General features: G+C 34.9%; 1 protein-coding gene across 2 annotated transcripts; it reads left to right on the top strand.

The window, feature by feature from the left end:
• Nucleotides 2,362-6,428, top strand: LOC107623910 (mitochondrial import receptor subunit TOM20). Of its 2 annotated transcripts, XM_021113221.1 has the most exons (7): nt 2,362-2,604; nt 2,933-3,011; nt 3,388-3,557; nt 3,662-3,709; nt 4,423-4,509; nt 5,855-6,002; nt 6,183-6,428. In XM_021113221.1, exons 1-6 carry the CDS (start codon nt 2,506-2,508, stop codon nt 5,978-5,980), a joined length of 609 nt encoding a protein of 202 aa, XP_020968880.1. In that variant the 5' UTR covers nt 2,362-2,505; the 3' UTR covers nt 5,981-6,002; nt 6,183-6,428. The 2 variants fall into 2 exon arrangements, with proteins under 2 accessions (XP_020968880.1, XP_016181797.1); XM_016326311.2 differs by having other exon boundaries at nt 5,855-6,414.

Genomic DNA, 13,751 nt, shown 5'->3' with positions numbered 1-13,751 from the left:
CAAGACATAAAACATAAACTTAAGCAACACTTATGTCATCTCCGATATAGTCAACCATCAACAACAAGGGTTGCTTTTGCACCATTCCTTAGAACAGCAAAACAATCTAGCAACACAATCCACTATATCTGTTGACTTATTCTGAAAAATGAACTCGTTCTTACATAACCAGATATTCCATATAACTGAGAAGAACCCACTAACCATGTTTTCCGCGCGTCTTTCCTCAAGGACATTGTCCTCCAGCTCTCAAAGTGCTGATCATGGGATGCTCCATGCTCGACCCATATAAGTAATCCACGTGCACCACACCTGCCATGCATACTCACACGTGACAAACAAATGTTGTACAGTTTCAATTTTTTTTACACATAACACAGATATTATCACTTCGTTCAATGATACCCAATATACTCAGTCGATCCTTTGTATTAACTCGACCTACAAAGACAAACCAAGTAAACAACTCTACTCGAGGGTGGTACTAGTCCTTTTCAGATTCCATTTGTGAACTTGTAGCTGAGAATATCTTCCGTCACAGTCTGTACCTGCAACACCTGCACAAATGAGTTAGTAATATAAACGCCTTCCTTATCAACTTGTTGTGCTTCTTTGATGCTCCCTTGTTGTTCTCTTGATAAGTTTTCATTTTAAAACTTTGCTATTGCATTCTGCCTATTTACAATCTCTTTATCAGCTCTCTTGAAAGTAGCCTTGCTCCACTTGGTTAGTTCTTTATAATTTTTCATTTTTTCCAATACCATATTCCACTCTCCTTCTTCTGTGGTTTCTATCTCTCAGCTGCAATTTTCATCATCCTCCCAATATGCTTCATATTTGAAGAATTTTGGGGTTCTGTATTACGGTCTTGTTGATAGAATTAGAGGACAATGATATGATGAAACTGCTAATAGTGCCGTTAGTGCAGCGTGTTCATGCATCAACCTCCAACTCCAGTTTACCATTGCTCTGTCTAGACTTTTCCTTGTTAGAAATCCCTCTCTTGAATTATTGAATCAAGTGAATTTGCTTCCTTTCAAGTCTAAATCCATTAGGTAGCGTTTGGTGGAGAGACAGAGACTGAGAGACGGAGACTAAGAGACAGGGATTGAAATAAATCTCAGTATTCTGTTTGGTGCAAAATGGGAGACAGGAATTGAAACAAGAATGAAACTCTAATTTAATTTGCACAAAGGGTAAAATTGGAATTAATTAATTGAAATGAAAGAATTTTAGGTATAAAATGTTATTAAAGTTTCAGTCTCCATCTCTAAAAATTTCAGTCTCTTGTGTCCCTACTTTTTGGAGGTACTGAAATACTAAAATTTTAGAGACAGAGACAGAAATTTTAGTACCAGTCTCTGAACTAACAAACACGATACTGAGTCTCAATCTCTCAGTCTCTGTATCAGTACCTCAAAACAAACGCTACCTTAATGCCGGTTTATTCACAAGTTCCATGAATTCCTCCATTTGGATGTTCGGCTTCTCCTTTTCCCGGATCTTTTTCCTCTTGGTGTAAATAGGGTTGGATGTGAGCCGAGCTGAGTCGAGATAGACCAAGCTCAAGCTTGACTCACGAAAATTAAGCTTGACTCACGGCTCGACTCATTAACAATCAAGTCTATTTCGTAAGTTCAAGCTCGTCTCAACAAAAGCTCATGAGTTGGCTCGAGCTCACGAGTTGACTCAATAATCGAGTTAGCTCACGAGCTAATGAGCTGAGTTATTCAAGCATGGAAATGGTGGTTAGCAATTCAGAATAAAATTGGTCAAGCAAATCAATCAGAAGGAAGGAGAGAATTAGTTGCGAATTTGTGCTGGCAACTGTGGAAAGCAAGAAACGAGTGGGTATTTGAACAGAAGCGCAAATCTCCATTGTTGAGCTTGGAGGAAACTCGAAGAGCAGTGAGAGAGAGAGAGCGTACAAGATGAAACTTCTCCCTTTTTGTGTGCAACTCTGTCTGAGAAAATATGTTTCTTTAGTTGGATCTTTTTCTTTTCTGTACTCGGTGTAAGTTAGCCCAATTGGGCTCAATGCAATAAATTTTTACTGTCTTGGATAAAAAAAAAATGAACTAAGTTATTCAAGCTCAAACTCGCCTCATTTAATTTATGAGCTTAATTTCAAAATCAAGTTTGACTCACCAACTCATAAGTTTAACTTATTAAACTATTAACGAGTAGAACTCGAGTTCGCATCCGGCATTAGGTGTAAGGAAGTTTGAAAGTTTCAAAGCAACGTCCCTTTTTTGGTCAGGACTCAGGAGTAAGTGTTAGGGTTTTTGTGGGCCGTGAGGCGGTGATTCTGGTTTTGAGCCCAGGCCCAAACGGAGACTAGCTGGCAGCTTAGTTTCTCTCTCCCCCTTGTCTTCTTCGTGTTAAGTGCTGCAGTTAGTGTAACTACAGTGTACGCCTACGCTCTCTAAAACCTCCAGAACCAAAGAAGGTAAAAAAAAATAATAAAGGAGTGAAAATACGAAAAACGTCGTCGTTCTCTTCGGCATGGAGTTCACTCAGAGTGACTTTGATCGCTTACTGTTGTTCGAGCACACGCGAAAAACCGCTGAAGCAAAGTATGCGGCAAACCCTCTTGATGCTGATGTATGTGTATCACTCTTCATTCTCTCTAGTTTCTCGAGTATCTCATGTTCATTAATTATGTCTATCAGTTCATTGTTAATATGCGTTTTTTAGCGTATCAATGGTTCTATTAATTTTGTGAAAAGTAATGTATAAATTCACTGCAACTGTAAAATAAAATGAAGTTTTGATAAGTGTTTCTGTGTGGATTGTTTCTATGGGATGGAAATGTTTTTAGCCCTAAATACTCGAGGTTTAGAAAGGAGTTTATGTTTATTTTACTCGTCAGAAGGACTTGAAATAGATGTAAAAGTTGGGTCTTTATTGAATACTGGTGTGTTTCATGCAGAATCTGACAAAATGGGGAGGAGCTTTGATTGAGCTGTCAGCGTTCCAGGATCCCAGGGATTCAAAGAAAATGATCGATGGTATGTGTATTTACTAACTAAATTGTTGAGTAAGTTACTTGAAAGATATGTGTCAGGCGTGGGTAGTTCTTGATGTTTGGAATTTTACCAAGTAAATTGTTGATTAAGTTACTTAAAAGATACTGTGTCGGGCGTGGTAGTTCTTGAATGTTTGGAATTACTTCTGAGGTCCTTGATTGGGAATTCCACAATTTAGCTAGTCTAAGGGAATAATTTTTGCATATTCAACGAAATCAGGAGTAGGTTCAATTTCATTGTATAGGGACATATTGTGTGGCGCGTGTTAGATTTAGAGAAATTTTAAGGTTAATTCTTATGAAAGTGAGGATGGTCACTGGTTATTTTTCGGTTTTGATGGAATGAACTGATTGAACAGATGCAATTTCAAAGCTGGACGAGGCTTTGCTGATTGATCCAGCAAGGCATGCCACTCTTTGGTGCTTGGGAAATGCCCACACGTCTTATGCATTCCTAACTCCTGATTTTGACGCTGCAAAGGTTAATTTTGACAAGGCACGTGAGTGTTTCCAGAGAGCTCTTGATGCGGTAATGTGTTCTCCTATTCTTCTTTATATCTAATTCTTTCTGATAGATTTCATTCTTTGCTTGTACATCTACGGGTAACTTATTTGTTGATTATGAAACTGTAGGATCCTGAGAATGAGCTTTATAAGAAGTCCTTGGAAGTTACTGATAAGGTAATGGAATAGCTTTTGCCTTGCAGTTGTATCTAAAATTAGCTTCCTGTCGCTGGTCATGTTTCTGCTGTTTAGCGAAGGGTTTATCTCTCAATAAGATCTTAGATTTTGATTTTTTTTGGTTTATCTCTCAATAAGATCTGAGATTTTGATTTTTTGGTTGAATTTTTCAGATTGTTTTTTATTTTTTATTTTTTTTAATATTTAACTACTCTTGTTGTTGACTTGGAAAAATACAAAGGAAAAAGAATCAAAAGTGTGTGTATGTTTTTTAATACTATGCCAGATGATTCGGATATTTTCCGTAGCAGCTAATATGTTAAAGTTAAACATTGGGGACGTTTTCTATTAAATCAATCAAAATTGGATCATTGGCACCAGAAGTTTACCATTAGATTTGTCTGATCAGAGCAAAATATGTTTTGTTTTTCGTTCCTAATCATCTGTGTAGTTGGAATCATTTTGGTTCACCATGGATGATGAAAATTGTTCTTCTAATGTTGCAGTCTCGAATAACATGTTATTAGCCATATATCAACTTCTGTGTTTTCTGAATAGGTTTTGCTAAAGGCAAGTTTAAGTTCTTCCCATATGTATTTGAGGCAGCAACAGATTTCTTGATTCATTTTTGTTTGTTACTTATGATTATATTTAACCTATTTGCCATTGTATCACTTCTATTCTAACCAGTCTCTGTGAACTATGTGACTCAGGCCCCAATATTGCACATGGAGATCCACAAAAATGGGCTTGGTCAGATGACTGGTGGTGGGGCTTCCTCTACACCTTCAAAAAGAAAGGTTGGACTTACCGAAATTTCGTTACATTTAACTACATTTTTTTTAATGTTCACCAACTTTTTCTGTTTTCTTTAATCAACCACAGCTTGTGATGTCAAGTCTATGAAATTGCACTTTTGAGTATATTAAAATGCTAAAATTAGCTTGATCGGGATTGAAGATTGTTCTGTGTATAAAATCCATGTTCTGAGACATCATGCCTCAAATTAGGAAATTAGCCCTCTTGTTTAATCAGAAGATGTTGGAATTTGCATCTCAAGATTTTTTTTGGTATATTTTGACTAATTAAAGAACTACATCAACATACATCTAAAAAAATGAAAATTAAAAAGCTTCACATCTCAAGGATTTTTCATGGTCTATTATAGTAATAATATTTTTCGTGCTGATTTCTGATGCACGGGACATGCTTTACAGGATTGTTCTAGTCTTCTAGACTACCTATGATATCTCTCATTCCTGTCTAAAAGGCATGATTTCTCTGTGATACATTGCAGACACAGTTTCAATCTTTCGAAATTAGTAGCTAGGAAACATGTTCTAGAGTTATAAACTGATGTTGGTATTTTGCTTTCAATTTTTTCCTTGGTTTGTTTGCTATAAATTATCTGCAGGCTAGGTAGTTTGTGAAAGTACCACAACAGTATGGTTGGCTGTAGGACTGCATGTGAAACTTTGGTCAGAATTGGATCCATGGCCATCGTTGGTGGTACAATTGAAGTGATTTAGGTTTTTGGCTGTGATACTGATTCTTGATTAGATTGGGGTTGAGCTGTTGTGGTGGTGTATGTTGACCATCTTTCTGGTTTATTTCTGTTTGTGTTTTAGGTTTTTTAAGTTATGTTTTCACTGGCATTTTTCTTAGTTTTGGAGGGTGTAGTTGGGTCGGTTTGGGTTTCTTCTTTTCTGGCTACATGTAGCCTAATTTTATCCTCTCATTTCTGAGCTTCTATACTTATTGAATTATTGGGAGGAAATATAAAGACACTCAGATTTTGAATTGACAAACTAGGATTGAGTCGGAGAACATTGTGAAGGACATGCAGCGTTATTTATTTATAACTAAGCACCTTCCATTACCCAGATCATAAGTACTAAGGCTGAAATACTGAGTAAATAGGTTACAAACTTTTGTTCATTTGAAGTGACCCTCTTCTAGCATGTCATATTTTTTTATGTTGAAAAAATGACTAGCAGCCATGTGGTTTAGTTTTCTGAAATACTTAATGTTTCCTTTCTTTTACAGATTTTATGTATTGGCATACACATCTGTGGATCTTAGATACATATATGATTTAGCCTGATTATATATGAACTTAATTTGCCATTGTTTGGTTCGTTTCAGGAATCAGCAAAGCAGAAGAGCAGTGACCTCAAGTATGATATATTTGGATGGGTGATTCTTGCAATCGGTATAGTCGCATGGGTGGGAATGGCCAAATCTCAAGTTCCACCACCACCTCCAAGATAAACATGTTAGTTATCTTTTTAAGGTACCTTCACCAAGATTATTGGCTTAAAAGGTCATTTCACTATAGGTTTGCAGTTATAAAATAGGTAGCGCATTTGTGGTATCTGCATGCTGGCTATATCTAAAGGCTTGTCTTTCTTTTTCGCACTTAATGAAAGATATCTTTTTGAATGGTTTTCTTAGCTCTTTTTGGTTTTACTAGCTCGCGGTATAGCTCATTTAGCTTGTGGGTCAAATTGAATTGGTTCATCTCCATATCCAACGTATGAGTTACTATGGATTGATCTTCGACCAGCATTCCTTCATCTACCGTTTTTGCACAGCAGTGTCCTGGTAGGGCAGAAAAAATTGTATTTCTATCCTTGTCTGCACAATAAGACCGCTAATGGATTTCACTTTATAATGATAATACCAAAGAAAGTCTGAATTCACAACTACAATTTAAAACATTTTGTTATTCTTGCATCCTATCATCATAACTGCTACTCTTCAACTGATTGGAAGTTTTTGCAGGATGATTTCACCTTTTCGGTAAATCTTGCATTGAAAAAATATTTTTCTGTAAAATCCCGTACCGAAAAAATATTATCCGAAACACGCAAGCCATTATGCTACCTCTTCTTAAGCTGATTAACTGCTTTTTTGCAAGGGATGACAATAAGGCAGGTACTGGTGGGTTTATTCTAAAATATTATATATTGTTTGTAAATCTGTATGTATTAGGCAAAGTATGAGTATTCCAATATATATATATACACACACACTGGAGCGAGTACAGGTATTTCTTGGTAATTACTCATCTCGCTTGGGTTTAAGCGGGATAAGTATTTGCTGGTGGGTAGTGTTGTCATCTCTACTTTTTTCTTCTATGGAACAAAAACTTCGATATAAAGTCCTCCAATTATCGATAGGGAGTAGATAACATATTACTACATTTGCAATCAATTAGTTCAAATTGTGTGTTAACCACTTTTTATAAATAAAATTTTGGTGAAAGAAAACTTCAACATTTTAGACTTTGTCTCGTTGGACATTGGAATTGGAATTGACTTAAAGGATTTAAATTATTTAGTTTTGGTAGAGAATTAAAACATGATTTTGGCTATGTTTAACTTGAGTTTTGATTGCGCAGAAGTATTATTTTAATTCTCAAGGTTCTTGCTTAAAATCAAAATAGTCTTTAATTTTCTTGTTTTCAAAATCAATTACTTCAGACTCTAACTGCACTCTGCACCCACTCTCTCCCTCCACAAACTTCACCATCCCTAATCCAAATTCTAAACCTCAACACTGCATCTCCATTCCACCACCCATCAATCCCAATTTCTGGACATGTTCTAACTCTAACCTAGATGCAAAATTGAAGCTCAAACACTGTGACATGAAAAACCGTTAGAAACTGTTTTGATTTTAGACAAGAATATTGAGGACTAAAACAGTATTTTATCCTTTTATTATTATTAATGAATAGAAACATCAATAGTAAACTATGTTTTCACATATAAAAGTAACGCTTGCACTTGTACCTCTTAACAAAATCACCTTTATAGTGCAACACAATATCTGTAACAATAATGTCCTCCAGTTTTCTTTTCAGTATTCTTGAAATCAAATCTCTTGCAAGAATGCATCTTAAATTCGAGCAATGTTTATATAGATGAATTCTATAATGTTGAGTTTTAATGACCAAGTCACCCAACAGCTACTTCTGATTTGTTGTCTTTTAAGCCGAAGTAACCTAGATACAACTTTGGTGTTGTATTAAATTTGAAACTTTAACATTTAGTAAATTGATTTGTTTCATATACACTCTTAGAAGTTAGAACTAATTTAATTCCAAAAATGAGCTTATTACAGCAAAGCTACCCCACACACCTTTTTTTTTTTTAAATAAATTAAATAAAAAGAAGTTATTTTAGGCATATAATTAAATAATGTAAAACTCAGCACCACAAGAAAGTGTGTAAGACTCAAGTTGCTTTAGAGGCGAACCAATCTTGATCAGAATATATGGATAGATTTGCCTTTTTTGTTTTTGGCAAGTATTTCTTTTCAGTGTTCAAAGTTTTAACATGAATAGAAAATTCTTTAACTACACTGAACTCAAGTTGGATTATTCTAAATTCTTGTAAATTCTGATTTGGTAGTCAAAAATTCCAATATACTACAATGTTTCATTTACAATCAATGCAACTTGAGTTCAGCTGTCTCCTTTAGGCTCAAGATAACTGGTGTTTCTTTTGTCAAAATCAAATCTTAGTAACCCCCACAAATTCCATTTATCAAAGTGTTTAACCGTCTTGATATAGTATAATTTATGATAACTTTCCACAATCGCCTTGATAAATTTGCCTAAGGTAACATTTCTTTTTTGTATTATTATTTTATGATATCTATTTTCATTGTTGCAAGGTCCACCACTTTCTTTTAATGGTATACGATAATTAATGCGTTGGCATAATTATACTGGTCACTAGCCATTATGGGAAATCAATCAGATCATGTATCATATCATATAATGGCCACTAGCATGCCTTTGTCGTTGGAACATTTATCTACAGTATTTATAACTATAATTATCGTGCCTTTGTTAACCATATTCAATTTGGTCCTTAATTTTAGACATGTACAATTCAGTTTCTACCTTTATAATTATGAATTAATTTTCTTTTTATCAATTTAGTTAACAAAATACTTATGTATCACTATAGCAGTTTAACAGTTAGTTTACATAGTGATAAAAGTATTGAACTCAATTTTATCTGTTAAAGGATTTAATTTAGCTTATCAATGTGTTCACTTTTATAAATGACTCAATTTAGTCTCTTAACTGCGCTTGATTTTAAAAACAAAATAAGATAGAACACTATGAATAAACACAAAAGATAAAGATAAAAAATTAGTATTTTTATACCTTGTATGGTAATAAACTAAATATAAAAAAACAAACTATAAAAGGTTCAATTTGTTTTTATCTTTTTTCTCATACAAAATTTAAGAAAAAATATAATAAAAAAATATAATTCTAAAAAAATAATATAAATAATGAAATAAAAAAATAAATCATGTTATCTCAAAATCGCATACTATGTTAAAAACAATCTTAAAAGACAAAATCACATGCCTTTTGTGAATGTGAGTTTCCAATTAGGTTGATAAAAATGATAGATAATTACATACATAAATATTATATTAAATATATTGATGGCGAAATAATAAATTTAATTTATGGTTATAAAACTTGGAGATCAAATTGAATATCTTTAAAATAAAAAATCCTGTTAATTGTTAGGTAAAAAATCAAAAATCAAATTGTATCTTATCTCAATTCTATTACCAAAACTTCTATCAATAATTTGGCTTAAGTTACTTTGACCAAGACCAGCACTTGAAATAAAAGGTATCTCTAATTCTAAAAATAGGATCAACCTATTTAAAAATTGATCAATCAAATTCTGTATGTTGCTAATATTATTTCGTATAACATTAAAGTTGAAATCGTTGCCTAAAATCCGCTTAGTTTATTCCAAAAGAAAAGTTCCACTTAAAATTTTCTTCCAAAGGATTCTCCCCAATAGTCCCCTATCCTCTCCTCTTTTTCCTTTGCAGATTTATAAAGACAACATGCTTTATTTGCATTTTGAATTTAATTAAACCTTTGGTTGATTCCTTTTGAATGAATTTGTGTTAATGATCCTTCTCTTGGAGGTTTAAATAATTCTGGCCAGTTAATTATTTAATTACCTAGCTAGATGGGCCATTTATTCGGTGCTTTCATCCAATGATCACTTCGCTTCACTTCACGAATGATGTATTCTTAGTGGGGAATTCTTAAAATATATATTTTATTCTTTCTAATCTATGCTTTATTAAAAGAGAAATATAAATCCCCAAAACAATTAAGAGTAACTAGATTATATTCATAGGCAAATAAGAGGGCCACGCGTCTTCCATAATAAACATTAGAGTTAATAGTCAAAATCGTCCCTAAAAGATATCCTGATCTCTATTTTAATTTTCGAAAGATAAAATTAATTGAAATCGTCCCCAAAAGATACACGACTTGGTCACGTTAGTCCTTCCGTCAGTTGAATGATGACGTGTCACGTTAAATGCTACGTGACATATAATGACGTGGTGGATTAATGCCACGTGTCACAAGAAAAAATATTAGTAGTATTTTGATATTATCAAGAAATATTTAGGGACTAATTACATTATTAGTAGTATCAAAAAATATTTTAAATTTAATATTATCAAGAAAAAATAAAAAAATTATATATAAGGACTAATTTGATTAATTTTTAAAATTTTAGGGATGAAAATGACTTATCTCTGAACTTTCAAGGACTATTTTGATTATAAATAACTTTTTTACATGTCAAGTGACACGTGGCGTGTCACGTGTCACTGATCTGACACCTGGCGTGCCATGTGTCACCGATCTGACACGTCAACCAATCATCTTGTGACACGTGGCATTAACCCACCACGTCATCATATGCCACGTGGCACTTAACATGACACGTCATCATCCAACTGACGGAAGGACTAACATGACCAAATCGTGTATCTTTCGGGGACGATTTCGATTAATTTTATCTTTTGAGGACCAAAATGGAGATCGGAATATATTTCAGGGACGATTTTTACTATTAACTCACAAACATTATTATCAAATTGTGGGTGTTATTAACCAATTTGAGTTAGTCGAGTGGTTAGTTCACTCGTCCGCTTAAGCAAGTGTTGGGGTTCGAATTCCGCTTTGTGCATATCGTGAGAAACAAAAAAAAAATATGGGTGTTATTAACTTATTATGACTGGTAAATGGTGTAAGATTTTAAACATTCTTGCTTCACCCTTAGGATGATGAGAATGGTGATAATGATGATAATCCCATCTCTTTATCTTCTAATGAATTCGAGTAAATTCGTTTATGTTTTGTTTATATGTGTTTATTTTATCAATTTATTATTATTTTGTGTCTTATTATAACAATGTTCATATAACTTTATTACTGTTACTTGTTTTAGGTGACATGGCAGGTGAGAGAAGTAGAGGACGAGGTGATGGCGGGTAAGGTGGTTGTCATAGTAGGGAACAAACTAGGAAGAATACGACATCCCACTTGATCTTGGTGTATCGTCATCATGCACCTAGCTTATGACACCGCAACTACTACCAATCTTGTGGTCAATACGCTGACCTTGTTACCCAAGACGCAGGCATAGTTGTCACAGGAATTGGACTCTATCAGGATGATCTTGACTTTGGGTTATCCTCAGATACAAGTGACACACACCAGACACTTACCCAACCATAGTTGCAGCCACAGCTACAATTGCAACCTTAAGCACAACCTCATCTACAGATGTAGACACAAGCACAGACACAAACCTATTCCCAGACACATACACAAACACAGACCTAGACACCACCCCAGGCACATGCATTGCCTAATCCTTAGTCACAGTCGACATAGTCGACACCTGGAGTATTAGGAGAGGGTGTCCTATTTACATAGCCTGTTAGACAGAAGCTAGCGTGGGATGCAGGTGACTCGTTCATACCCAAGTTTAGTATGGTTTCATATCACGTCCACGATCTTTGGTGGCAACTTTTTAAGGTAATTAAGGTTTTTTTTTAAGTTCAAATTATAAACTTATATTATTTTGATTCAATTATTGATATTGTAGGACCATTTTGAGTTTGTCCAGCGGAAAGAGCAGAAGATGTACAATGCGTGGTAGGCAAGAGCCGTCAAGTGCGCTTAGGAGATTTTAACAGATATCTACAACAAGGGTGCTCTTGCAAACTGGATCTCGAACAATATCCTCACCGAACTAAAGGATTACTGGAGCACACGGGATTATTGGGGGATCTGGGTTAATGCCTGAGCCATTTGAGCATCTGAAACCAGTGGATCCCATGCACACTAGATGGTCCACCACCTATAGGATGACGGAGAAAATGGTTCGTATCATTTAAGTTTTAATTATTAACTTAATTTGTTTACTTTATTATTAATAAAGTTGTAACATATATAATGACTTCTTGTAATTCTAAATCCTATTGACAGGAGATCGAGTAGAGTCTCAAACCTCGTTGGAGCAAGGTCTTCCAGAGGACACACATGAGGAAGGAAAACCGTAGAAAGTGGGTTGGAAAGCGGTCTGAGAGCATATTTGTAAGTTCAACAAACCCAAATATACCTCAATAAATTTTATCATTTATAAGTTCAGCAGACCCAAATATACCTCACTATTTTATTTCAAATTGAGTTCGACGATAGGTTAGGCAAGGCCCAGGACGAGTGTGCGACTCAAATTGCATAGGGGGCCCTGAGGCGCCTTCCATATCTGAGGATGAGATATGGACGCAAATTAGTAGCGGAAAAAGTAGGGGAGGGTTTACGACATGGGACATCAATCCACCATGACTACCCTGCTTTTCTCCAATGTTGAGTATACTGCCAGCAGAAGTATGAATATCAGGGAGCAGCTTACCATACTCAATAGAGAGCTGCAGTTGGACATGGAGCGAGAGCTATAGCAACATCAAACGAGATACGCGGAGCTGAAGGCAACTACCAGCGAGTGCAGGACGAGTGGAGGCACGCTCACTAGAGATACGAGGGGGAGATCAGGAGCCTCTAGGAAATCGTTGTCCACCAACAGTCCAATCTAGAATAATGAAAGAATACGGTCATGGACATGTACTCCTTCATGCGGGAGAAGTTGAGGAGAGGCTTGTCTAGTAGTGTGCTAGCCATGTCGCCTCTTTCACCGCCTAGACGTCCTCTGTCAGCATCATCTGGTCCTTGACTGCCGACACCACCAGGACCACAGCAGGAAGATGGAGACGACGACAACGACGGCTTTATCTTTGACCATTACATGTAATTCAGTTGATTTCTATGTAATGTACTTGTATTTTCTATTTTGAGCATATTTTTCTAATTATTTTGTTTTGTTGTATTTTAATTTCAAATAATCTTGTAAATTTATTATTTATGTAGTTTCAGTTTGAATAAATTTTTTTATATAATTTACCGACTATATTAAAATTTAACAGTATAATAGGCATTCAAATAAATAGTTAAATGCTTTTTATATGTGTATATATGATATACAAAACCCACACTTTTACCGATGACTAAGCCGTTGGTAAATAATATTTACAAAAAAATAGAAAAATATTTGATCATTCTTTTACTTCCAATGAATACTTCATCCATCTTCTGAATTGCTCTATCTGCACCCGCCTTAGCTTCATATTTCACAAAAGTGAATGGACGTCCATTGCCTCGCCTTCTCTTCCTAAAGATGTGTACATCCACAACGTTACACACCCACCAAAAAATTCTAAACGGGACACCCTTTGGTATGTCTCCTAGCAAGTTATCCACAAAAACAGTATGTGAACCCTTCTCTAACTCCTTATACCTTCCTACTTTCCAACCTCTCCTTGACTCATAGGGTCCGTTCAAGTACTTTTTTTCTTTTCGAGCGTTGAATTTGTCATTTGCTTTTATTCTCTCTATCTTCTGCTAGTCATTCTTCTCGCACTCTCCACTTTCCTCTTTCCATATTTCTATTTTTGATAGTGTATCACAATTTAATCTATAAAATCCAAAATTTTAATCTTTTCACTTTATTGGTTCACTTATAAGTACTATAAGTTTTGTGCTTCTTATGAAAAAATGGGTAAATCGTAGAGGTTTTGTGCTTTTTAAGTAAAACCAAATAAATAACTTCAAGCTAATGTGATT

Source organism: Arachis ipaensis, chromosome B10 (assembly GCF_000816755.2).
Source record: "Arachis ipaensis cultivar K30076 chromosome B10, Araip1.1, whole genome shotgun sequence".
Classification (NCBI taxonomy): Eukaryota; Viridiplantae; Streptophyta; class Magnoliopsida; order Fabales; family Fabaceae; genus Arachis; species Arachis ipaensis.
This window is presented reverse-complemented; position numbering and strand designations above follow the sequence as displayed.